Here is a 27,673-nt window from a genome sequence, read left to right on the forward strand (position 1 = left end):
TTTTTTGTGTAACGCGAATTCCGTCCCTTGAATATAACGCAGGTAAATGCTGGTCAAAAATTTGGAAGTTATTATTGAGAATTATTTTCGCTATCAAAAAAGGCTAAAAAATACAGGCTTAGGCACTTAACGATAGGAAATTAGCTGATTTTAAAAGGTTTAGGAGGTTTTGACTAATTCGGCACAGCAATATTAGGATTCTGTTTTATAATACAATTTAATTGTTATGAGATAAGGAAAATTTAAATTATCATTTAAGGAACATTTGCATTTGTAAAATTATATAAAAATTATGTATTAATTTGTAATCACATTCTACCTAGCGAAGCAGCAAATATAAATAATAGCTTTGTTGATTATTCTGACTAGAGACTAATCGTCTAAATCGCGATTCTTCGATTCGGCTTTCCTATTTTCTTCTTTTATATTTAAGCTAAATTATCTACATTAGGCCTAGAGTAGAAAAGTAAATCTGGCAAGTAAAGGGAGAAAATTGTAGCCAAGGGAAAAATAAACAAATGAAAAGTACTTAAAAGTAGGCCTACCGACCTACCGTATTGGTGTAGCTTATCATGATTTCATTTTAACCGTAAACTTAGACTGAATTTTTACTTACTACAGTCTTTATCGTGTAAACTTAGATAAACTGTTCTCTATTAATATTATAATAGGTTGGAACCTCAATGCAGGAATGAGAAACATTAGTCAGAAAATAGTCAGAAATAATAAAAATTTTTGGTAATCTATCGTTTTAGGTACGTAAAATCGCCCGCGACTAGTAATGTGAAAGACAGGTGACTCCTTGAATTTTAATATTTATTTCACATTTTGAGGAGGATTTATGTTTTGAAAAATACAAAAATGATTCCTTGTTTCATTTCTGTTTTTAAACAACTGAATTAAAACTTTTCAGTAATAAATGAAGACTAGCGATGTTTCCAACAGATGCAACCATGCTCATTTACTATAGCAGACATCTTGTTTAAGTTCTGTTTTTGCAAACTTATAGCGGAATATAGCGCGAGATTCGGGGGAAGGCAACTCTATTTTACAAATGGCTGCTGTTTATATAGGAAATCTTGCTCGCAAACACTGTGACTGCTGTTTATTTGTTTAAAGTTAATTTCTGGCCTATATTGATATATTTAGCCATTGATTTAGGTTTATTATTCATTTATCTATAATATTTGACACAAATATATCACAATATAGATCTACTTCTATTAAAGCCTTGACAGTGAGGTAACTTTTTCGCACATTTCTAGCCGCGGGCGATTTTACGTACCCAAAACAATACATTACCAAAATTTAAATAGATCTAGATCTAGAATCTATAATCAGAATCTAGATCTAACCACTCTAACTTACAGATGGCTGCTGTTTATATAGATCTAGCAGCAAACACTGCTTTTTAAAGTTAATCTGCCCTATAGACCTATATTGATTTTGATTTATTATTCAGTTATCTATATTTGACACAAATATATCATAATATTGATAATATACATCTATTAAAGGCCCTTAACAATGAGGCAACTTTTCGCCAATTTTACGCACCTAAAACTATAGATTATCTTATCTTGATTAGATTTATTAGTACTTTTAGTAGTTTTAGTAGATTCTACTAGATTTTTAGATCTAAATTAAAAAAAACAACAAAATCTTAAAGTTACAAAAATTTCAGAAATTCAATACTTTAAGAATTTGCGTTATACAAGAGCAAATAATTTGAAAATATTTTTTTTGCATTTCAGACTAAATTTCTGACATTTTTTTTCTGAAGTTTCACTTTAGTAAGACAAACTGATTCATATCTGTAAACCCCACTCCTCATTTATTTTTCGCCCCTATATATTTTTATAGACTTATTCTTTTGAAAAACAAGATCTAAGTGAGCCACGTTTGTTTACATTTACAATGATAAAATGCTGAAAAAAATGTTTTTGGCATATTTTCAAAATTTAGTTTACTATACTTAAAACATGAACAATTTTAAGAAAAGTCAGACATAACCACAGATCCAAATTTTTTATAATCACAACAGTTATATTAACACTGCACATTATTTTTTAAAATAGTTATGTAACAAAAAATATTTATAAATATATGGTATCACACAACATATTCCTGCTGGATGCTACTAAGCAGCATCTGCCTTCTCTTGCTATAGTATACGAGTGACATTAAAATATGATTATAATTTTCTTTTTCTAAATAAATCACAGAAACTGAATTTTTTCGACAAAAAAGATGTCTCAGTATACTCAAGAAAATGGACCTGCTGATTATTTTCCTCCAATTGCGGCACTGTTCCAAGGTGGGATAGTTCCGAGCTCAGTGGCCCTGCAGAGCCTGATCGCTGACATAGATGGACAGATGGATGCCAACACTAAACAGTACGTATGACATTCATGCCAACACTAAACAGTATGTATGACATTCATGCCAACACTAAACAGTATGTATGACATTCATGCCAACACTAAACAGTATGTATGATATTCATGCCAACACCAAACAGTACGTATGACATTCATGCCAACACCAAACAGTACGTATGACATTCATGCCAACACTAAACAATACGTATGACATTCATGCCAACACTAAACAGTATGTATGACATTCATGGCAACACCAAACAGTACATATGACATTCATGCCAACACTAAACAGTACGCATGACATTCATGCCAACACTAATCACTTAGTATGAAATTCAACTCAATGACTGAATCTTGAGTTGTCTTATGTTAACACTAAGCAGTATGTATGACATTCACCTCATGCACTAAACAGTATGTATGACATTCACATCAAGGACTGAATCTTGAGTCGTCTTTCTGTATTCTGTTTTAGAGTCTTCATCTTCATACAGCTTTCTGAAATTGTTTAATTAGAGATAGTATAATCAGTTTAACTAGTGATGTTTGTGTATGTACCGAAACTGTTACATAAAAAAGACAGATTGATTTACTAGCAACTCTTGATAAAATACATGTAGACCAAGGAAACCAAATAGATCTGTTACTTTAAATCACTTTACTTTAGTAGAAATCACATTTAGTCATGGCATGTAAATACATATTTGAACCTGGAATTATTGCTTGCCGGCTAACAATATGACAATATTATTGTAAATCTGTACAAATAAGCAGACAAACACATTTAATTTCATTTCCCCAAGTGGGCTGTTTGAACAAAAAGTAAAGTTAAAATGTTGTTCATTACTTTTCAATTTACTTCATACATTTTCCCCCCTTTTCCAGGCTGGATAGTTGCTTGCAGTCAATCCTTAACACTGCCAACAATCTGCCCAGTAATCAAACCTTCTCCACACCAAAAGACGCACTTGGGTACATGTGTAACAGCCACACACTTGAAAAGGACACGTGTTACGACCCAGAAACAGATGAAGCTGTGGCTATTATCATGGCACTGGTGAGTTTAAAAAAAAATGTTAAGTTCCATTTCGAACCTGGTGGCCCACAGGACAGGTGAAGTAGAGTTCACCTGTTTTTTTTACCTTGGCATTGAAGGGATAGTGTCGTCAACACTATACCAAGCTGTCTTTACTTTCCCTAACGATAGTCAGGTACCGATCAGAGGTGGGTGGATTTACAGATGTGCTATGACTCTAGCCAGAGACTCGAACTTGAGACCATGCCATCCTACTGGCAAGTTTAAAAACTCTAAAAGAACCTGGCTAGCATCCCCACCCCGTGTATTCACACCAAGCACGGCTTCTTCAGAAAATACTTTGTAGACCTACCCCTAATTATTTCATACAATTTTTTTTAAACTGTTGATCATCTTTAAGTGTTTCAGTATAACAGATTTCTTGTCACGATAGAATGTTGCTAATAAAGTAAAAGTTAAGTACAGTTTCCCTTTCAGACCTAACTATTCATGGGGTGAATGAAGTAGAGTTCATGTTTCTTGACCTCAACATACGAAGAGTTGTTGTGGTTAGCACTATGCTCAGTCAGCTTTCCTTTCCTAATGTGAGACAGGTACTCATCAGACCTTCGGTCTAGAATTGATCGAGACCCGAACTCGATAACATCAGACTAGCAGTCTAGTGTTCTACCACACCCACACCATAATGTTGCTAAAAACAAAGAGTTTCTTTTGTCTTCTTGTGACAGTGTGATTCCCTTGAGAAGAGACCAGGAACTGAAGAATCAATCCTGCAGGAGATTTTAAGCCTGTCCTCTGATGAGGGCCTGTTGTTACCTCTAAGGTGCTCACAGTTGGCTGCAGTGAGCCATTCATCCAGTTCACTCAACATCCAGCTGGACACTGGGGACCAGGTACTCACACTACACTATAAGCAAGTTCCTCCCTCCACCAAGCATGTTCCCTCCACCAATCAAGTTCCCTCCACCAACCACGTTCCCTCCACCAACCACATTCCCTGCATATATCCAGTTCCCTCCACCAATCATGTTCCCTCCACAAACCAAGTTCCCTCAATCAATCAAGTTCCATCAATCAAGTTCCCTCAACCAACCACATTCCCTCCACCAACAAAGTTCCCTCCACCAACTATATCCCTCCACCAAGTTCACTCCATTAATCCAGTTCCCTCCATCAACCAAGTTCCCTCCACCCAGTTCCATCTATCATGTTTCCTCCACCAACTAAGTTCCCTCCACCAACCAAGTTCCCTCCACCAACCAAATTTTAAAGCCAGGCACCCGTCATAGCTTTAACACACATTAATCTATTCAAAAACTTCGAGGCACAAAATTTACTTTTTTATTTCTACTTTTTATCCTACCTAGCTTATAGAAGGTAGATGGGCAAAACTGATCCAAAGCATCCAAAAGCATATTGTGTCAGAGCTGTTAAAGATACCCACACTAGGGCAGAATGTCAGATGCCCCTGGGCTGTTATTGAGCGACGCCTCGACCTGGTTGGAGGCTTAAGGTCCTTGGCTACGGACGACGAGGCGTGGGTGACCTATCGTAACGTACGCGGCCAGCAGCTGGAGCAGCTGTTTAACTCCCTGCTGTTGGACAGCGACTCGGAGAACGTCAACTACAAGGAGCTGTGCTGTAACTGCGAGGCTGTGGCTGACAGGATCATGGAGATGATTGAAGAGGATTTCTCCGTGTTGTGCACGGGCGTCTTTAAAAAACTTGGAGGTCTGGTTTCTTCATTTTTATAAAAAAAAACTTATGTTTCTTATAGTGTGGTGTAGTTATGGCCTGATTCTTAAATATTTAGAAGAATTGTGTTAGTACTTTTCAAATATACATAGCTGTCTTTTGTAGAAATATTTACACACATTTTTAAAATCCATAGTGTAGTAATACATGCAAGCATTTATCGCTAAGTTCTAAATAAGTTGTAGAATTCTGTTAATACTTGTCATAGACATGTATTTATTTAAAATAAAAAAAAATGGTTAAAATGCTTTATATAGTATTGTGTTGTAATAGAAATGAAATCTACATGAATGGCCTAATTGTACACTGTATTTAGTACTTCTAATAGATATGTAGCTATTTTTTACTACTTAGGCTGTAATTAGTACCGCTACTTTAATTTGCCTAATTGAATTTAAAAAATGCTAATTGTTAATTTGGTATGAACTCTGCACCAATCATTATAAGTTTAATTTAGCTACTTAACATAAGGAAACAACATAAAATGATGTAACCTTTAAACAACCCATTGCATTAAGTTTTGTTTCATGCTAATATTGACTTCTTTCTAAAGGAACCTACAGTTATATCTTATATACTAAATATTGACTTCTTTGTAAAGGAATCTACAGGATATTACATGACCTGTACCTGGAGAAATACTCAGATGAGATGTCTGTCCTTGTGGAGGAGATAGCTGATGACATCAGAGAGTTCAATAAAAAAGTGGTCAAAGCATCCAAAAGTGACCACGGCCTAGCCAAGTCTGAAGCTGGTGGCAGCAAAGCTCCACAGCCTAAAGCTGGGTCAAGGGGAAGTTTAGGTGGTCAGTATTTCATTTTCAATAAATTTTAGGTGGTCAGTATTTCATTTTATATAAAGCTTATGTGGTCAGTATTTCATTTTCAATAAATTTTAGGTGGTCAGTATTTCCTTTTCAATAAATTTTTGGTGGTCAGTATTTCATTTTCAATAAATTTTAGGTGGTCAGTATTTCATTTTCAATAAATTTTAGGTGGTCAGTATTTCATTTTCAATAAATTTTAGGTGGTCAGTATTTACTTTTTACTTTTTAGAAAATGTTTAGGCGGTCAGTATTTCATTTTAAGTAAAGATAAGGTGGTCCATATTTCTTTTTAAATAAATTTTAGGTGGTCAGTATTAATTTTTCAATGTAGATGAAATTTAGGTGGTCAGTATTTCATTTTAAATAAAATGTTGGTGGTCAATATTTCATTTTATGTGAGGCTTTGAAAGTCAGTATTTCATATTAAATGAAAAATTAGGATTTCATTATAATTAAAGGTTAGGTGGTTATATTTTTCATCTTAATTAAAGGTGGTGTGTATTTCTTTTTATTTTAGGAGTTGATGGTCAGTTTTTTTATTTTAAGTATGCTATGATATGTTAAGCCAAGTTTGGGTGAGGGCTAATTGATAACAAATATTTAATGTTGATTTAAATTGAATTCATCATGTTCATAGTCGTCTGGCATTTAAAATTTGGTGATATGTATTAATAAGAAATATTTAGTTGAAACAATAATAATTTCTGTAGGCATTTGTTAAAAAGTACACAAATATTTGCACCAGATTTAGATTAGTTTTTGTTTCTCTACTTCAATATTTTATGTCACTGTTCAGCGACTTCTAGCGCCGACCTGTGGGCATCCAAAACACCAACTCTGTCCCAGAGCCTAGACACCATGTTTCTTGCTTCAAGTTATAAAGTAGACAAGGAGAAGACTGCTGGGCCTAGATTACAAGTAAGTTTACTTTTTGCTGAACTGATGTGGACCATAAAAAGTTGGGTTTAAAGATGCTGATCCACACAAAAATGGGGTATTGAAATTTGAGTTCTAACAGAAATATTATTATTTTTGAGACCTGACTATCCACAAGAGAGGTGAAGTAGAGTTGTTCACTTTTTAGACAGCAGCAGATGTTTGTGTGGCTAGTAAATATCAAAGTTAATAGTTTCATCTAAGAGAATGACCCTAAATCAAACACAGTATCTCATAGAGTTGAATGTACATCTTATAAAGAACAGTTTTTACTATTTATTTTTAATAGTTTCATCTAAGAGAATGACCCTAAATCAAACACAGTATCTCATAGAGTTGAATGTACATCTTATAAAGAACAGTTTTTACTATTTATTTTTCTTGTAGTAAAAGTAATCACTTAATGATTTATTTTTCCTCTTAAATACCTGTTTTTAAATACTTTTTTTATGAAGGATACCTTTATGATAAATTTGTGAAGACGGCTGGTATTTGAAATATTTTTCTAATTTGTAGAAGCAATCAAGTATGGCCTTCCCTAAAGACTGCATCACAGCTTTGAAGCACATAGCCCTGTCTCTGATGAAGCTGGAAGATTTTCTGGACAGCCTGGCCAAAATGACCTCGTGGGATGTCACTGGCCTGCCCACCACCAAGAAGGCCAAGAAAAAATCCAGTCTAAGAGGTGAATTAATATTGTAATTTTATTTGACTTGACATCTCTGTGATTATTGGTTGCAAAGCATCTGGTGCTCTGTGCAGCGCCACTTTGTTTCAACTGCTTTTAGTTGTTGCACTTTTTTAAATCACACACTGGTTTGTTAGGTAACTATCATAGAGGCAAGTTTGTCAGCTTACCACATTTATTGTAGTACTTAACACTAAAAGAAAAGCATAGTTATTTAGAAGTCTTGTCAAAATAAAAATCTGTTTTATCTATTTTATAATTTAGTTAACCATTTGTATGGCAAAAGTGTCCTTTTGACCAGCTTCTTTCATTCCTTTCTGCCTCTTTCAGTATCTCATATAGTGGTGAATCCATCTATTATCTGTTGCTTTCTTTTACTAAGTATAAACATTTTTGCAAGCCCTGCTAACCATTCTGATAAGCTTTGGGTGCCACAAGTGTCCTTTTGACCAGCTTCTTCCATTCCTTTCTACCTCTTTCAGTATCACATATAATGGTGAATCCATCTATTATCTGTTGCTTTCTTTTACTTAGTAAACCATTCTGCTAGACCATTCTGATAAGCTTTGGGTGCCACAATTGTCCTTTTAACCAGCTACGTCCATTCCTTTCTGTCCTGTGTCACCTTCAGTGTCTCACCCATTGGTAAACCCATCCAATCTTTGATCATTTACCTAGTACGACAAATTTTCATGTGCTACATCATTAGAGCTGCAGTCTTTATATCATCATCTTTTCCCTTACATGCCCAAGACACTTGAGGACGTCACAGACATCTCCCTCCACTTTTTTCTGTTCCTGCAATTTTCCTGGCAGTCCCCATGAGTTTTTGTATATGATTCCTATTATCTTTCTTCAAACATGTTGCAGGTGTCCTGAAGCCTAGCTCAAGCCCAGAGATCAAGAGACACTCCCTGAATCTTGGCAGCAGTTTCAGCAGCAGTGACACGACTTACGACTCCTCCACCCCCACCATATGATTCCTATTATATTTCTTTAAACTTGTTGCAGGTGTCCTGAAGCCTAGCTCAAGCCCAGAGATCAAGAGACACTCCCTGAATCTTGGCAGCAGTTTCAGCAGCAGTGACACGCCCTACGACTCCTCCACCCCCACCATTGTTCTACCAACAGCGCAACCTTCTGACAGTACACCACCACCTAAAGGTACCACCATTCTTATATTTGTTTGCTGTATGAGACTTGGGGCATTTGGTTAATTTTATTGAGAGAAATCTTTACAATCTACCTAAATATGGCTCCATTTTCTAATTGACCATTGGATAAGCTTATTGGAAATCCAAGCAAAAAGGCTGGGTCCTAAGTTGAGAAGAGCTAGATGTTGCCCATGTATCAGCCTCTAAAATAAATAATTAAGTTTACTTTCAAGGTAAGATGTTGGTCAGAGGAAGCAGAGTCTTTCTGTTTCTGATCCGTATGACCCATTCACATTATCTACTCTCCAACTTATGCCTAGTACTAATAAAGCTGGGTGAACTCAGACACACCTTACATACTTAGTTGTAACCAAATGCAAGACTCTCTAGTTAGCAGTCATGCACACCATGGCCAAATCTTAACCAAATTATTGTCATTGTTGTTGCTTCACACAATTGATCCAGTATCCAGCCCCAAGTTGAGTTGTAAGCACAGTGTTGTTGTACATTCAGTGGTCGATGGGGCAGGTGAAGTAGAGTTCACATGTTTCTGTTACTTTGGCACATGAAGGGATAGTGTGGTCAGCACTATGCCCAGAAGCAATTATGTTCCCAAATATGAGTTAGAAATCCATCATAGCTCTGGGACATTCTACTGACTTGAACCTGAATTTTAAATCCAGACCTTTGGATTAGCAGTCTAGCACTCCACTGCTGGGCCACGCCATCCCCTATGTAAGCACTTTGCTGTTGTACCTTTCAGTGGTGGAGAGAAACAGATCTGAAGACAAAGTCCGCTGGGACTGGAGACTCATCTTTAAAAAAATCGCCTCCGGTCTGGCCACGGCCATTGAAACCAAACTGGACATGACCATGTCCTCTACCCTATCCCATGAGACCACCTACTGGACAACGGAGCATGTTCTGGAAACTTCTGAGGTGGATTTTGCCCAGTTCAGTGATAGCATGGACCACCCTTGGATAGTGTCAAAGGTAAATTAATTAGAACTACATTTGCCATAATAATTAAACCTAATCATTCAAAACATCTGCAACAGGTAGTATTTAAACCTACATTGAAAAACTATATAAGATCTCTTTCACATATTAGGGGTTGTCCATAAATAATGTCACACTTGTAGAGGAGAGGGGGTCCGTATTTTGTGACGGTGTGTGATGAGGGGGAGGGGGGTGTTCAGATGGTGTGACGTCACTTTTTTCGTTATAAAAAAGCAATGTTAGAAAATGAGTTTTAGCCATTATTTCGCATTTTAGAAAACAGTTTTAATAAATTATTATAGAAATTGATCAAAATACTCTATGTTGACAGTGTTCTGGCAATATTTTGGAAAAATATCGATGTTTTGAGGGGGGTTGTAGGCTGAGGTGTGACATCAATTTAGGGGGGGGGGGGGGTCTGGCTTTTTGTGACGACGTGTGACGGAGGAGAGGGGGGAGGTAAAAATCGTCCAAAAAAGCGTGACGTCATTTACGGATGACCCGTTAGTGATTTAAACTACATCTAAACCTATGTAAAACAACCTATATATGATATTATTTAAACCTTCATTTAAAACTCAATCTTAAGCAGAATAGTGTATAAACTTACATTTCAACTACATTATATCAAACATTTGAAACATAATATCATTTAAACCTCTAAAAACATCTGACCCAGGATACTCAGGAGTTCATCAATGCTGTAAATGAGTTGCTCCCCCTTGCTCGAGCTGGGATTGAAGGCTGTCTTATTCCAGTCAGAACTGCCTTCATTGACTCCATTGGGATAGCTGTCAAAAATTTTAATCTTCACTGTGTCACTGTAAGTTGGCTTTTATGTCTGAAGTTTTTGTTTGGATTTTTAAAAATTATCACCCTAATGACAGGTCACTGACAGCTGACCTGAAGAAGTCAGCCATTGACAGGTGAACTTTGGACATTGTCAGTAACTGACAGGTAAACTTCAGACAATGTCAGTCACTAATAGGTAAAGTCTGGACATTGTCAGTCACTGACAGGTAAAGTCTGGACATTGTCAGTCACTGACAGGTGAACTTTGGGCATTGTCAGTGACTGACAGGTAAAGTCTTGACATTGTCAATGACTGACAGGTGAACTTCAGACATTGTCAGTCACTTACAGATGAAGTATGGACATTGTCAGTCACTGACAGGTAAAATTCAGACATTGTCAATGACTGACAGGTGAACTTCAGACATTGTCAGTCAGTGACAGATGAAGTATGGACATTGTCAGTCACTGAAAGTCTGGACATTGTCAGTCAGTGATGGTTACGGTTGTGGCATTGTCAGTCATCAACAGATAAAATTTTGACAATCAGGTGCTGACAGGTAAACTTGTAGTCAGTCACTGACAGGTAAACTTGTATTCCCAGCTGAGCAAAGATGTCCCCCAGAAGGCCAGCTTGAAGCAGCTCCTGATCATCATCTCCAACGCTGTCCACATCAAGAACTGCCTCACCCACCTGGAGAATGTGCTCTCAGTTGAAGACAACAAGTAAGAAGTTTAATTTAATATCCTGTTTAAAATTTGGTTTCTCACCTCTGAAGAGTTCGCCTGTTTTATTTTTTTGTTGAAATTTTGTTTTCAAAATTTATTTAAAAAGTATGAATTATTGTAAATTAATTTAAAATTTTAAGATAATAAATTTCTATTTTAAAGAAGTAATAATTTTGTAATTCAAACAAAATTAGTGTAAACTGCTAGACATTAAATATTTTTAAAAAGTTTACTAAGTCAATAAAGTTTCCATGGTAACCGATGTTTACAGCAAGAAGTTCATGTCCAGCCTAATGAAGCAATATGCTGACCTGGTGGATGGGCTGGGCAAGTATCTCTTGCAGGTTCACCATCAGCTCATGTCCACGGCCGTCCTGAGTGATGCAGATAGTGGGAGCTGGACTGAGATTAAAGATTTCTATGAGGTATGTTGCACAATATTTTTAATTATTTTATATATACATACAGATAGATGTTGGCCTAATAATAATATATATCTATTTTTATATGTATATATATATATATATATATATATATATGTATATATATATATATATATATATATATATATATATATATATATATGTATATATGTATATATATATATATATATATATATATATATATATATATATATATATATATATATATATATATATATATATATATATATATATATATATATATATATATATATATATATATATATATATATAATTTAAAAAATATTCGGAAATAGAATTAAAGAATTATGTGAATTTAACCCTTTGAGCCAGACAAGCTGAAAACCGGTTTCAAAATTAGGCGTATATATCCGAAAAGCCGGTTTTACGGCCCGATGATCTAGCATCATAGTCCTAGCTTTTTAGTGCGGGTTTATGATTCTAAAAATATATTTTGGGGAAAGTTGAAAGTGAAAGGTTTTGCATTTTGTAAAATACATTGTCAACAAAAAAAATCTTTTATTTTATATTATTTTATTATTTGGTAAAAAAAAATAATTTCCTAGTCTTGCTGAATTGTTGTTTGATACTGAGCCTTGATACCAAATTTGGCTTGATTATTTCAAATGGTTCAAAAGTTGTAGGCAAAGTTAGAAGCAGGTAAGTGAAAATTGGTTTGGGCCTGGGAGCTCAGGAAATGGGAGAAATTAGGCCAGGGAGGCCAGGGTTCAAAGGGTTAATATTCTAAGCAGTTAGACAATATATTATTTTTTAAATTTGATTTTGAATAAGTAGCTACTTTTTATTTAGTTAAAGAAGATCCATATAACAATGAGTTAAAACTAATAATTATGAATTACTTCATGTATTTCATACACTTCAATAAAAGTATCATTAATAGGCTGTTGATGAATTTTTTAATATATATTTTTGATCAAATAAATAAGATAACTATGTAATTAAACCGTAATATGCAACTTCTTTTTATATGCAAGCTAACCAATTTTTTTTCTTTTTTATAAGAGACATTTTAAAGAATAACAAAAATCAAATATAATATAAAAGTATTTTCACCTGTCTGTAATAAACACAGGATGAGCGCTGCTCCTTCACCATCCAGATGTGGAACTTTTACCTGCGCAGTGTGCAGCACGACATGTGGACAATCCTCCCACCGAAGTTGGCCCACAATTTGTTTGGTTCCCTCCTTCAGGACTCGCTGCTGATCCTCATGCAGAGGTACTCGAGGGTCAAGCCCAGCTTCCGCAGGGTCAAACAGTACAGGTACATCTTGTGAACTGTCAATGGTAGAAATAATAATAATACTGTAATATGGTATAGTAATAGCAGATTAATTCAACTGATTGGAGGGTCAAAGCCACTCTCTTGGGAATAGTTTATAGTAAAAGGTGATTTAGTATTTCTCTACACTGTATTAAGTACAGTAATAGGTAAAATGTTATTTAATATTTCTGAACACTGTATTAAGTGCAGTAATAGGTAAAATGTAATTTAATATTTCTCAACACTGGATTAAGTGCAGTAGTAGGTAAAATATAATTTAATATTTCTTTCTCAACACTGTATTAAGAGCAGTAGTAGGTAAAATGTAATTTAATAATATTTCTCAACACTGCATTAAGAGCAGTAGTAGGTAAAATGTAATTTAATATTTCTTTCTCAACACTGTATTAAGAGCAGTAGTAGGTAAAATGTAATTTAATAATATTTCTAAACACTGCATTAAGAGCAGTAGTAGGTAAAATGTAATTTAATATTTCTTTCTCAACACTGTATTAAGTGCAGTAGTAGGTAAAATGTAATTTAATATTTCTCAACAATGTATTAAGTGCAGTAATAGGTAATTCAAATGATTCAACCAGTAAGAGGGTCAGAACCAACCTTCTACCAGGAAAGATTTTAAAATAAAATTTGATAAAATATATATTCTAAGCCCCGTGGGTTGATACACGGGTCAGGTAAAGTTTAATAATGATAAAATAATGTATTCAACTGCCACGTGAAACTACATAATGAGCAGGATATCAGTTTTAAGTAATGATGAAATTAACAGTAGCGTGTACAGCAAGCTGTAATAAGTTAACATTATGCACACAGTGTACAGCCTGTAATAAAATTACTTGTTAAACACAGGGTAAACTGCAAGAGCTGGCAATGAATTTATAAATGCTTTTACTATCACATGTACCTTGGTGTTAAAATTGAATGCACATGTAGGGTCAGGCCTAGGATCCTCAGGGTTACACAGTTTAAATACTCTTGGGTACCTGGATGTTAAAATGTTTTTTTAATTAACTGACGCAGCGATACTCAAAAGTTGAGCCATGATTCATTATTGTTAAGCCATTTGTTTCTAATACGGAGGTATGTTACAATGTAAGTCTTAGAAGAGGCTAAAATGGTCACCAGTTATATACATGTACAGGATAAAATATAAGTACATTTTCATATCATATTTGTAATGGTTGTCTTTGAATGTTCTTAATGTATAAACTATCCTTGTTGGCTGATTTTAATATGATTTGGACACCTATTTATGAGAAGGGTTTTAAGGGGGAAAACCACAACAGATTTTCTTAAAGCACAAGGCTGATCTTTAAGAACCTAGGTTTTTAAACCTATAGGATGCTTAATGGTAGTTTGTGCATAATATTTCAAGCAACTAACTAAACAATGTTACATAATCTCAGTAAAAAAAAAAATTTAAAAAATGGAAACTGACTTGCTTGCAAGGCATCTTTTGTTGCAAACATACCCCAGGTCAGTTTCTTTAGATTAAAACAGTTTGGGATAAAACCTGCTATTTTTGTTTATTAATATTTCTTTATGTTGCCTCCGGTTTGACGCTGACTGAGACCAGGCATCCGTAGTGTTAAACAATCATATAAAGTTGCCTTTCTTAATTCTCCTAATCATGTTCTATTGTCATGTGAGCTTACTATCTCTCGCAAATCTGAAATCAAGGATGAGACTTTTTCTCTGATTTTATTGGCAGGTCTAATTTGTTTTACAATATTTACCTTCTTGTTTATCTTATTTGATGTATTGTTTTGAAAAATTCAGAATTTTGGATGAGCCAATTCAGGGGCCACAAATTAATATCCTTATAAAAAGGGATATCATGGTCAGAAGGTAGAACTTACTACTGCTCACCCCAAAGTCTTGAGTTCGTATCCCGGGCTTGAGTCTGTAGGACCTAATTACCCCTTCATATGCTGAGGTCTCTGAAACAGTTGAAATCTATTTCACCAGCCCCATGGACAATCAGGCTTCAAAAAGATACTAACATACATTCCCACAGAAATTGGTTCTATGTATATTACACTAACAAAAACAATAGCCTACAATTCCTTTTTCAGTGGTTTTTAAAATTGAATGATATGTGTATGTATGTTAATTTCTCTCTACCTTTATATAGTTTTACCATCACAAAACAAAATACTGATAACTATAGAAAGATTGCCCTGTTGAAAAATTGAATTTTTATGTTGAAATGTAATTTGTACCAGCTGCTTCCCCTTATAAATTTAAAACAATCAAGGGAGACAACCTCTAAAAATGTTCTGGAAAGTTGATAAAAATAAGAATTTTATAATAATTTTAAAAGAATAATAATTATCTTTGCTCATTATTTTATTCAACATGTGTGTTGTAAAACAAGTTTTTAGATTTTTATAGGTTTAGATTTTTAAATTAACATTTGATGCTAGTTGAAATTTAAACCTGTTAGCTGCTTTAAATACTTTATTGTTATAGATTTAAAATTTACCAAATACCTTCAATTTTGCAACGTGATCGTGGGTGCTTAGATAATCTATTGTTTTAATATGCATATACATACTTACACCAGGGGCGGCAACCTGCGGCTCTTTTGATATCAAGATGCTGCTCTCCAGCTCCTTGCACAAATACTAATAAACTTAAAAAAAAAAAATATTTGAAATAAAAAAATGTTAGTGGCTCTTTAAAACCAGGGAAGTTTTGAAAATTGTAACTTTTGGCTCTTCCGCTTCAAAAGGTTGCCGACCCCTGACTTACACACACACACATGTTTTTTTTAAATTTTTATGAATTATTTTTTTATTATGTTTCCTTAGGTTGATGTAATACTTTTTCTTGTGTGATGATATAGTCTTATGTGCTGCTATTTCAATCCATTTCAATATTTAAGACAAAATCTTTTCACCTACTTGAAAACTGATGTCCACTTACCTCCCATACCTGGTGTGTCTCTTTCAGGTATGACATCACCGCAGTCCTGTTATGTGTGTCCGACCACCTTCTGAAGGCCTGCTCGTCTGTGTCCCAGTACCTTGACCCTGGACACAACGAACTCCCCCACTACAGCATCCACAACCAGTGTTCTAACCTGTTGGCCATGTTAGCCATTGTTTCATCACCAATAGAGACTTTATACAGGTTAGCCATTGTTTCTAGAGACTTTATACAGGTTAGACATTGTTTTATAGAGACTTTATACAGGTTAGTTATTGTTTCATCCCCTAAAGAGACTTTATACAGGTTAGACATTGTTTCATCCGCTATAGAGACTTTATACAGGTTAGCCATTTTCATTCCCTATGTATCCCTTATACAAGTTAGATATTGCTTTATCCCCTACATAGACAACCATTGATGTAACCAGAATTACATTTACTTTTGCTAGCAGAGTCCATTAGATTTACCTATTTGTATGTTTAGATTTGTATAGTCAAGTTAAGAGTGCAGGTTTACTCACCCGAAATTTTCAAGTTTGGTACAAGTTTTTTTGTCTTGGACTTGAGTCTCACCCACATCAAGTCTGCTGTATGACCTCGAGTCTCACTCTGATCTAGTCTTTTGTATAACCTTGAGTCAGCTTGATGAAGTCTGCTGTATTTACCTGTGTATCAGCCAGCTCTCACTGTCTGACTAAAATAAAGTTGGCTCAACATAGTGCTGACCATACAAATGTATTGTAAAAGTAGTTCCTTGATAGAGGTTAATTTTATTTTCAAGTAAACTTAGATGTTTGTTGTTAATCATGAGTTAATCCATTTTGTCGAGGTAATGTTCAGGGTTTTCAAGCGTGGCTATGTTAATCATTAGTCAATCCATTTTGTTGAGGTACTGTACAGGGTATTCAAGCATGGCTATGTTAATCATGAGTTGACCTTCCAACAGGGTATTCAAGCGTGGCTACAATCGCAAGATTGAGAGTCAAACAAGCGGAGATCTACAAGTAGGTTACAACTCTCATTGGTTGCACTACATTTGGCCCTCGCTGATTCACTCAGGGACTAAACAGTAAGTGATTTAAGTAATGGTTTATTGATGCCACATTTTGTCATACATTGTTCTACTCTATGTAACTAAAGTAATGGTTCATTGATGACAAATTTTATCATACATTCTTCTACTCTATGTAACTAAAGTAATGGTTCATTAATGACAAATTTTATCATACATTCTTCTACTCTATGTAACTAAAGTAATGGTTCATTGATGACAAATTTTATCATACATTGTTCTACTCTGATTCAAGTAATGATTCATTACTCTATGTGACTAAAGTAAGGGTACATTGATGACAAATTTTGTCATACTAAATTTTGTTCTACTAAAAATTACTGAAGTATTGGCTTAATTAATAACAAATTTTTCATACATTGTTCTACTCTAAAATATAGTATTGCTTTATTGATACATAAAGTAAATACATTTCTGATTTTTTTTTAAGTTAAATTCTGGATTTATTTCTGTTTTGTTTTGGCTAAGATTGTTAGTGGAAAAAATGCTACAGCTGAGTAGTAATGCTATAAACCAACCTTTTTTAAACACATTTAATTTTCATTTTATATATATATATATATATATATATATATATATATAGTTTAAAAATTTCTCTTAATATTTTAAATGTCATGTAACATAGTCACAATGGGCATCGCTAGCTCGGGTGTCACCCCCACCCCCCCCCCCAAACTTATATATATGTATATATATATATATATATATATATATATATATATATATATATATATATATATATATATATATATATATATATATATATATATATATATATATATATATATATATATATATATAAATATATAAACACACTTAGTATCACACCCCCCCCCCCCCCTTCCGTTTTGCCAAGCATGAATTTGTGAACACATTATTTTAATTCAAAAGGAACAAAGCAACATTTCATGGTTTTCTCTATAATTAGCATGGTGCGCCCCAACCCTCCCCCACCTCATGACGCCTCTGCATAGTTGTGTTACATTGATATAGCCATTAATATGAAAGTTGTTCTATATTTAGCTATGACGACTTGTTCTATATTTAGCTATGATGACATGCAGACAGCAGCAGCCCTGTACCTCCATCTGTCTCTGTTTCTAAATCAGCCACAAACTGATTGGGGGGCCTTGACCCAGGTTTGTTTTCAGCCTCTTTTTAAAAGTAGACAGGTCAATATTTTAGATCAGTATTTTTAGAAATAAATACACCACTAAAAAAAAAAAATGTTTTCATCTTTAGGACATCATCAGAAATTAATTTTTAAAATTTTAAAAGTACAGAACATTAAATATATATATTTTTTTAAATTTTATTTTTAATATATAAAATTTAAATTTGCATTGGAGAAAAACCTGGAACAAATTTTTTAGTAGAAAAAATTTACTTTAAAAAATATTTAAATATTCTACTGTTGTATATCACCAATGTCCTGTTAAATATTTGTCCTATAAGAGATTATGTGTGTGTCTGTCAGGCTCTCTTCATGAAGGACCAGACTCTGTCCATCCTACTCATCACCAGGACATGTATGCTGGACAGTTCTCAGTCATCCATACTGGCCAGCAATTTTAGGTGGGTATTTAGTTGTGTCATCCAGCACTTTTAGGTGGGTTTTTAGTTCATTCATCCAGAACTTTTAGGTGGGTTTTAGAATAATCATCTCATTACTAATAAGTTTTCAAAAAAATTAAATCATCTCTTTTTGCCTATTTAAAGGCCTATTTCATTCAGTTGAACCTGTTCTTTTAGGTTTTTTTTAAAAATTCAAACCTCTCAGCACTTTTAGGTGGGGATTTTAATTCAGTCATGTCAGCAATTTTAAATGGCTTTTTAATTGAGTAGTCTTACTACTTTTAGGTGGGGTTTTATTCAATTCTCTCAGTACTTTGAGGTGGGTTTTTTAAAGCGCTAAACAGGTAGCATTTAGGATTTCTTCTCAGAATATTTTCAAACATGCATCTGTTCAATTCAAAAAACTTGTACCATGAAGCTTCTATAAAACTCTTCACAACTACAAGTTGTCAAATCTTTAAAAAAATCAGGATTGAAGACAAAAGGTATAGAAAACATATTTTAAAATTTATTACAGCCTTTAGAAATTAAAACTTCAGTATAAAGGTCCTATATGTAATTTTTGAAAATCATTTATTCCCAAAAAAATTGTATGCTTTTTACCATGTCAATGTTATAATTAAATAGAATTTAGATGTGTTATGGTGGCATGAAATAAACAAAGACCAAATGTTTTATTTATTTATTTATTATATTGCTGCTCCACCAGAACAAAAGCGCCGCTCGCATCCAGCATCAGCACCGACATCTCCCCTCCCACTGCCATCCTCCTGGCCCAGCACTCAGCCCAGTCCTCCACAGAGTCCAACTCACCTGGGGACAACTATTCTCTCTCACCTGTCACGGACCTACCTGTCATGATGGAGATTGACACGTCCTCAGACATCCAGCAGGTTGTGGATGCTGTTGTCCACATAGCGGCTCAAGTCCGTTACTTCCCTCACGCTTTGGCTAAATGTATTGTACCCACTATAGAAAGGTGAGACAGTTGGCTAAATGTATTGTACCCACTATAGAAAGGTGAGACAGTTGGCTAAATGTATTGTAGAAAGGTGAGACAATTGGCTAAATGTATTGTACCCACTATAGAAAGGTGAGACCATTGGCAAAATGTATTGTACCCACTATAGAAAGGTGAGAATATTGGCTAAATGTATTGAACCCACTATAGAAAGGTGAGACAATTGGCTAAATGTATTGTACCCACTATAGAAAGGTGAGACAATTGGCTAAATGTATTGTACCCACTATAGAAAGGTGAGACCATTGGCTAAATGTATTGTACCCACTATAGAAAGGTGAGACAATTGGCTAAATGTATTGTACCCACTATAGAAAAGTGAGACAATTAGCTAAATGTATTGTACCCACTATAGAAAGGTGAGACAATTGGCTGAATGTATTGTAGAAAGGTTAGACCATAGGCTAAATGTATTGTACCCACTATAAAAAGCAGGAAAAAACTGATCTTTTAAAATACACTTTTGTGCTTAATAAATTGTGTTAGTTTCTTGTACATATCAGTTAGCTTTTAGACATTGTGCCTTGGCTGATTTTTTTAAAAAGTGTATTTATTTTTCCTCTGCCAGACTGGCTTGCTGGGAAATGTTTAACATCAGAAATCCTCTTGTCACTCCTAGAATGCTGGTAAATAAAAAACTGTTTTAATTTTAATAATTGATATCTAAATTTTTTTTTCAACAATACAGATGTTTTATGTTCAAAATAGGAAGTGTTCTTAATCTGATTTTTAATGTTATAATCAGTAAAAAAATAGAAAATATATTTTTTTGTATTTAATACTTATACAACTGTTATGGAAAAAAAAAGATTGGGCGAGGCAATTAAAAAAAATCAACTATTTTTGTTGTATTTAATACTTATACAACTGTTATGAAAAAATAAGGTCTGGCAAGGCAGGTAAAAAAAAAAAATCTATTTTGTTGTATCTAATACTTCTACAACTGTTATGAAATGCTTTTAATTTGCTGCTTTAGGTACCAGAGTGGCTGGTGGCTGTGTTCAAACTAATGGACCCCTTCATTGACAGGTAACCTTCACATCGTTTATCTATAAAATTTGAAAAGTTTATTGTTTCACCACTGTCTGTTGTACACCTAGATCAGTGGTTCTAAACCTGGGTTTCACTGAGTCAGTCTCAGGGGTTCAGCGGAGGCTAAGACACACACCCAACTCATATGATTCATGATCAGATGTTGTGGGTGAGTCAATCGAACCATTAAGTTAAAGGGTTCGGTGAATGCACATATGAAACTGATGGGTGTCAGTTCATTAAAAAGGGTTAAGAACCACTGACCTAGATGTCAGGTTTGAAAAAAATTCATTTAACCTTAAAGTAAACTATTTTTTAAATGTTTAGTCTTTAGTTCCATTGGGCGCTGAAAGTACGATGAGATAAACTTTAACCTTTACTTCCCCAGGACCCTGGAGCCTATGCTGTTATAAACTTTAACCTTTAACCTTTACTTTCCCAGGACCCTGGAGCCAACGTTGATATAAACTTTCACCTTTAACCTTTACTTCCCCAGGACCCTGGAGCCTATGCTGATATAACCTTTAACCTTTAACCTTTACTTCCCCAGGACCCTGGAGCCTATGATGATGTAACCTTTAACCTTTAACCTTTACTTCCCCAGGACCCTGGAGCCAACATTGATATTACCTTTAACCTTTACTTCCCTAGGACCCTGGAGCCTATGTTGATGCAACCTTTAACCTTTACTTCCCCAGGACCCTGGAGTCAACGTTGATATAACCTTTAACCTTTAACCTTTACTTCCCCAGGACCCTGGAGCCTATGCTGAGGTACATCAATCGCGTAAAGCCAGCAGACAAGTACATACGGCCGGTCATCTCATACGTGGCTGACCTGCCTTGTGGGTGTCCACCTAACTACTCACTCAAAGATCACCCAAATCCTCCAGGTTAGTCACACCTGATAGATCCAGGTAATTAGGACAGTCACAATTACACCTGATATATCCAGGTAATTAGGACAGTCACAAGTAGAGCTAATGTATTCAACCAATTAAGACAGTCACAATTACACCTGATATATCCAGGCAATTAGGACAGTCACAATTAGAGCTAATGTATTCAACCAATTAGGCCAGTCACAATTACACCTGATATATCCAGGTAATAAAGCCAGTCACAATTACACCTGATATATTCAGGTAATTAGGCCAGTCACAATTACACCTGATATATCCAACCAATTAGGACAGTCACAATTACACCTGATATATCCAGGTAATAAGGACAGTCACAACTATACCTGATATATCCAGGTAATAAGGACAGTCACAATTACACCTGATATATTCAGGTAATTAGGCCAGTCACAACTATACCTGATATATCCAACCAATTAGGACAGTCACAATTACACCTGATATATCCAGGTAATTAGGCCAGTCACAATTAGAGCTAATATATTAGCCTAGTCCTACTCAGGTTAATTACATCTAATATATCCAAAATTAGGTTAATCACATCACAGATGAAAAACCTGACCAATTAGCCTAGGCCAGGGGTCGGCAACCTGCGGCTCGCGAGCCGCATGCGGCTCTTTTGATGTCAAGATGCGGCTCTCCAGCTCCTTGCACAAATACTAATAATCATAATCAAAAAATAAAATACTTGAAATAAAAAAAATGTTAGTGGCTCTTTAAAACCAGGGAAATTTTGAAAATTGTAACTTTTGGCTCTTCCGCTTCAAAAGGTTGCCGACCCTTGGCCTAGGCCATATTTAAGTCAGTGTTTAAGCTTCTGTTCTAGCTAGCATGTGAGGGGGTTACTGATCTAGCCTAGTTTTTAACCAGGGATAACTATATCAATACTGACTATGGGACTTGTTACCCCAGTCACTAGTTATATCATTCAACATAATCCTTTCTTGTTGGTGCAATACTTTTCTTGGTTTGTTTGTTCATTTGGACACTGTTTGTTTGTGTGTTTGTTTGTTTAGATATGAAAATGGTGCTGACTAGATGGTGAGCAGGTCATTCCCCCCCCCCCCCCCCCCCCCCCCCCCCAAGGACATTTCCCTCCCTGGCATTACCCCTGGAGCAATGTATCCCCTGTCGATTACCTCCAGTTAGAGATAAGTTTGGGATAGTGTCAAGGTTAGGATTGATGTTTGTGTTAGGGTTAGCAGTGGTTTTTGTGGTTGGGATTTGGGTTCTTTAGCATGGGGGGGTGGGTGGGGGGTGGGGGAAAGGGTTGTAATTGACAAGGAGGTAATTTTTAGGTGGGAATGTCCGGTGTGGGGGGGGGGGGGGGGGTGATAGATGGGGTGTAATGTACTAGACCAGGTGGTGATACCTTGATACTGTATGTTTGTTTGTGTAGATAGATGTGTTAACCAAATATATTCTGCTGTTGATACCATAACACTGTTAGTTTGTTTATTTGTTTGTTTGTTTGTTTGTTTGTTCATTTGTTTGTTTGTTCATTTGTTTGTTTGAGTAGATATGAAAGAGGTCCTGATGTAGTGTATTTTTGTTTGTTTGTTTGTGTAGATATGAAAGAGGTCCTGACCAGATGTAATCAGCTGGTGATACCATAACCCTGTTTGTTTGTTTGTTCATTTGTTTGTTTGTTTGTGTAGATAGAGGTGTTAACCAAATATATTCCGCTGTTGATACCATAACACTGTTAGTTTGTTTGTTTGTTTGTTCATTTGTTTGTTTGTTCATTTGTTTGTTTGAGTAGATATGAAAGAGATCCTGATGTAGTGTATTTTTGTTTGTTTGTTTGTGTAGATATGAAAGAGGTCCTGACCAGATGTATTCAGCTGGTGATCCTAGAGATAGAGAAGTGTATTGTGGTACTGCCCTCCAGCCTGTGCTGTCTCTTCAATGCTATAGACAGCAACTGTAGGGACCAAGGGATCAAGACTAGCCACAGTTGTGTGGCTTTTCAGGTACATGGCTTTTTGTGTGGGGGGGGGGGGGGTGTAGGTGTGTGGGGGAGGTAGATGTGTTATTGTGTGGGACTGTAGGTTTGGTGTGTGTGGTTACCTGGTGCTTTTGTGGGGGTTTGTAGGTTTGGTGTGTGTGTGTGGGTACCCGGTGCTTTTGTGGGGGTTTGTAGGTTTGGTGTGTGTGTGTGGGTACCCGGTGCTTTTGTGGGGGTTTGTAGGTTTGGTGTGTGTGTGTGGGTACCCGGTGCTTTTGTGGGGGTTTGTAGGTTTGGTGTGTGTGTGTGGGTACCCGGTGCTTTTGTGGGGGTTTGTAGGTTTGGTGTGTGTGTGTGGGTACCCGGTGCTTTTGTGGGGGGGGGGGGGGGTTTGTAGGTTTGATGTGTGTGATGGCCAGGTGTTTTTGTTGGGGCTGTAGGTTAAGTGGGGCTTAAGACAAAAGAGGTTTGTTTAATTAGGAGTTTGGGCATGAGGTGTGGGGTTTTTGAATGAGTTGTTGCTGTGTATTTGTGTAAAGTGTCACTGAGTGATGTTGATAATTTATTAGTGATACTAGATTTATGGGTACATTGAAATTAAAAGCTAACTTATTGTATCTCATGTAGATTGTTATTTTGATTTGTACTCACATTTCCTAATAAGAAGAATAAAAAAATTTTTAAAAGCTAACTAATTGTATCTCATGTAGATTGTTATTTTGATTTGTACTCACATTTCCTAATAAGAAGAATGAAAAAATTTTATTCCTCCCAACCTCAGATCATTACCTGGGCCATGTGGCTCCGCTTGAGCCAGTTTGCTGCTGGCACGGATAAACTTGGCTCCATCATCAGCTCTGATGTTAGAGGTTACATGATGACCTTGGCCGACAGTCTGTTTCACGTCCTGGTCTATGGTAAAGGTCAGTTCGTGTTTTTAAGTTTTGGTGCATTATAGTCAATGTTTTGTGTTTCACGTCCTGGTCTATGGTAAAGGTCAGTTCATGTATTTAAATTTTGGTGCATTATAGTCAATGCTTTGTGTTTTCAAAGAACTTTTAGTTTATTGAGGTTTCGAAACAATTGTTGTTTATTCATGTTGTAAGTGTTCTGTAACAAACGTTGCATGTTAAGCGTAAAAGCCTCTTGTAAGAAATGTTGTTTGCTTAGGCTTATATTATTTTGTTGTCAGTGTTCTGTAACAGTTGTTGCATATTCAAGTTGTACATGTTCTGTAACATTTGTTGTGTGATCAAGTTTATATTGTTCTGTAACTAATTCTTAAGTATCCCATACTTTCAGGACTCTCTACACCCCAGTTCCCTGCCAAGTTTATGAAAAGCAACAAAGAATGGCTGCAGCTGAGGATTCAAAGTATCAGATCCTACATCATTGATGAGTGAGTTGGTCTCAATTGTTTGTTTTGTTTTGTGTTTACTTTCAGGATTTTCACATAGTAGATCTACAGTTTTATTCTTTCTTTATTGTTGCAGTTTAGTTTAATATAATTTGCAACACATTGCTGAAAATGATTATAGTCTACTGGTTTGGGTTAGATATTGGATATGACAGCCTGAAATACACTTGCTATAAGATACAATTAGATAAATATGATTAGATAAAGATACAATATTATGCAAAAGTTTTTTTTTTTTCAAAGTAATATTTTTGTGTTTCCACAATTAGCCATAAGCGCAAATGTATAAGAGCCAACCTCAGACATTTTTTGCAATCATAAGATAGTAGACTCTTCTGCTGTGACATAATGGTGTGGTCGGGTCATAGAGTAATCGACTGCCAACCTGAAAGTTTTGGGTTCAGATCTCAGTCCACACTTGAGTCTACAGATTGGCCCAGCTCTGATGGGTACTTTACTCTTATTAGGAAGAAAAAAGGCAGCTGGGCATAGGGCTGACCACACCATCCCTTTATATATCAAAGTCAAGAAAAGTATTAACTCTACTTCGTATACCTTATGGATTATTCAGTCCAAAAGGCAAAGTTAATTTTTCTGTTACATTTTGTATAGGCAGCCACACTAGCCCATCTGAAGACATGACCTAAAAGCTCAGAAAAAAATCTTAGTTGTTCTTTTCCAATCACTGACTGACTTCATGGTCAGTTCTGCTCTCCTCTCTTCCTGATCAGACATTCCTTCTTATTATGTTCCCTTTTTAATTAAGATGTATTAATTAAATTTATGAGACTTTTTTTCTTCATAGGTTTCATGGCCATTCTAGTACTGATATCACTGAGGCCACAACCATCACTTTCACAGATCACATCTTTAGTATGATAGCCTCTAGTATTATGGACACACCCAATGGTAGGTATATGTTATAACAACAACAATCACTTTCACAGATCACATCTTTAGTATGATAGCCTCTAGTATCATGGACACACCCAATGGTAGGTATATGTTATAACAACAACAATCACTTTCACAGATCACATCTTTAGTATGATAGCTTCTAGTACAAGGACACACCCAATGGTAGGTATATGTTTTAACAATCACTTTCACAGATCACATCTTTAGTATGATAGCTTCTAGTACAAGGACACACCCAATGGTAGGTATATGTTTTAACAACACTTTCACAGATCACATCTTTAGTATGATAGCCTCTAGTATCATGGACACACCCAATGGTAGGAACATGCTCTTAGTGCTTTTTAAATGCTTTATTACTGGTAATAGAGCATTGTGCTGTCCATATGATTCTCCATTGTGATGATTACATAGTTTTCTTTATTAAGCTTTGACCACACAAAGCTCCAAAAAGCTGACCACACAATCCTTCAATAAACTGAACTCAAAATCCTTCAATAAGCTGACAACAAGATCATTCCATAAGCTGTACAACCAATCCTTCAATAAACTGAATACAAAGTCAAAGTCCCCTACAAAATTACCACACAATCCCCTTAAAAGCTGACCACACAATCCTTATTACAATCCTCCACTGTGTTTCTGTAACCTACCACTAAATTTTCCCCCACCATTTTCCCCCTACCCCACCAGGCTACCAGGAGTTGAGCACATTATGTAACCTGGTGCGCAACAACGGACCCTGGCTACTGGAGCAGATGGACATCCAAAGTCCACTGACCAGCAGCACTGACAGCAGACAGAAGAAGCTCAGCTTTAAGCTCGAGGTCTCTGCCCCACCCAGGCCGGCGGAGTTTAACCCCATAAAAGAGATGAACAGCATTGGGGCATGTTCTTTCAACCAGGTAAAACATCAGCAGTTTGTTTGGTTGGTTAGACTTAATTCCAGGTAAAAATAACGTACTCTACCCTGCTCGGGTTTGATCCAGGGGTTGTATGTAAAGAAAACAGTGCTCGATTTGATAAATTATTGTTAAATCTTCTATTATAAATTTACATTTTTGATACATTCAGCCAGTGAAATGTGCAAAATCTTGTGCTATTTCACAGGCTTAATAGCACAGTGTATCTATTTTGGTATATTTTATAAAGTTATTTTAAATTATTATAAAATTTATAGAATTATAAAATTTTAATAAATATGTATCAAATATGCAACAGAGAGCTAAAATATAAAGTAAAGATACCCTCTCAGGATTTATGGTCTATAGTGTGTATAATGTCATGTTTTTGTTCTCTACAGAAAGCTATCATTGAGTTCCCGTTTGATTGGCTGGCCTTGTTAACCAGCGACCTGGGGCTGAGCCAGGCAGCATTCCGCACACTGCTGATGAACAGGCATGAGATGCAGGATGGCGCCACGCTGGAGGAGAATGAGAAGAAGCCAGTGGATGTTCTCAAAGCAGTTTATGAACGTTGATGGGTTGTTTCAGGACGAACTGTGCCAAAATGTTTTTTTTCTTGTTTTATGGGGGTTGTTTTTTTTTGGCATTTGATAGTGTATAAATTAGAGTAAAATAGATAACTAGAATAAATAATAAATTGCATATGCATATATATATATATATATATATATATATATATATGTATATATATATATATATATATATATATAAATTAAAACGGGTCAATTATTTAAACTGCAATATATTTATAAGAACACATTTTTAAGAGATTATTGATCTTTCAAGTCCTTATTTAATATTTAAGATCTAAAATGTAATACAA

The 27,673-nt window shown here is 35.4% G+C and overlaps 1 protein-coding gene across 1 annotated transcript; it reads left to right on the plus strand.

Annotated features, from left to right (window-relative positions):
• The first annotated feature begins 497 nt into the window (after nucleotides 1-497).
• LOC131950914 (uncharacterized protein KIAA0825) lies at nucleotides 498-27,460 on the plus strand. The gene is made up of 28 exons (XM_059313126.1): nucleotides 498-525; nucleotides 2,226-2,396; nucleotides 3,270-3,441; nucleotides 4,149-4,313; nucleotides 4,788-5,151; nucleotides 5,777-5,980; nucleotides 6,798-6,919; nucleotides 7,454-7,622; nucleotides 8,637-8,789; nucleotides 9,543-9,772; nucleotides 10,458-10,601; nucleotides 11,175-11,296; nucleotides 11,571-11,724; nucleotides 12,836-13,026; nucleotides 16,003-16,182; nucleotides 16,927-17,049; nucleotides 18,101-18,191; nucleotides 18,530-18,627; nucleotides 19,337-19,606; nucleotides 20,217-20,274; nucleotides 20,625-20,677; nucleotides 21,433-21,572; nucleotides 23,415-23,575; nucleotides 24,332-24,473; nucleotides 24,853-24,949; nucleotides 25,773-25,876; nucleotides 26,579-26,790; nucleotides 27,189-27,460. The coding sequence occupies exons 2-28, from the start codon at nucleotides 2,251-2,253 to the stop codon at nucleotides 27,363-27,365; spliced, it is 4,242 nt and encodes a 1,413-aa protein (XP_059169109.1). The 5' UTR covers nucleotides 498-525; nucleotides 2,226-2,250; the 3' UTR covers nucleotides 27,366-27,460.
• The last annotated feature ends 213 nt before the right edge of the window (nucleotides 27,461-27,673 follow it).

This window comes from Physella acuta, unplaced genomic scaffold, assembly GCF_028476545.2.
Source record: "Physella acuta isolate Inbredline_101_S28 unplaced genomic scaffold, ASM2847654v3 ptg000788l, whole genome shotgun sequence".
In the NCBI taxonomy this organism is placed as follows: Eukaryota; Metazoa; Mollusca; class Gastropoda; family Physidae; genus Physella; species Physella acuta.

Bases quoted from the DNA above. Each gene is read 5' to 3' on its own strand.
- LOC131950914 (XM_059313126.1), top strand. From the start codon at position 2,251: ATGTCTCAGTATACTCAAGAAAATGGACCTGCTGATTATTTTCCTCCA. The intron at 3,442-4,148 runs GTGAGTTTAAAA...TTCTTGTGACAG, and splicing joins TGGCTATTATCATGGCACTG to TGTGATTCCCTTGAGAAGAG. The intron at 9,773-10,457 runs GTAAATTAATTA...CATCTGACCCAG, and splicing joins ACCCTTGGATAGTGTCAAAG to GATACTCAGGAGTTCATCAA.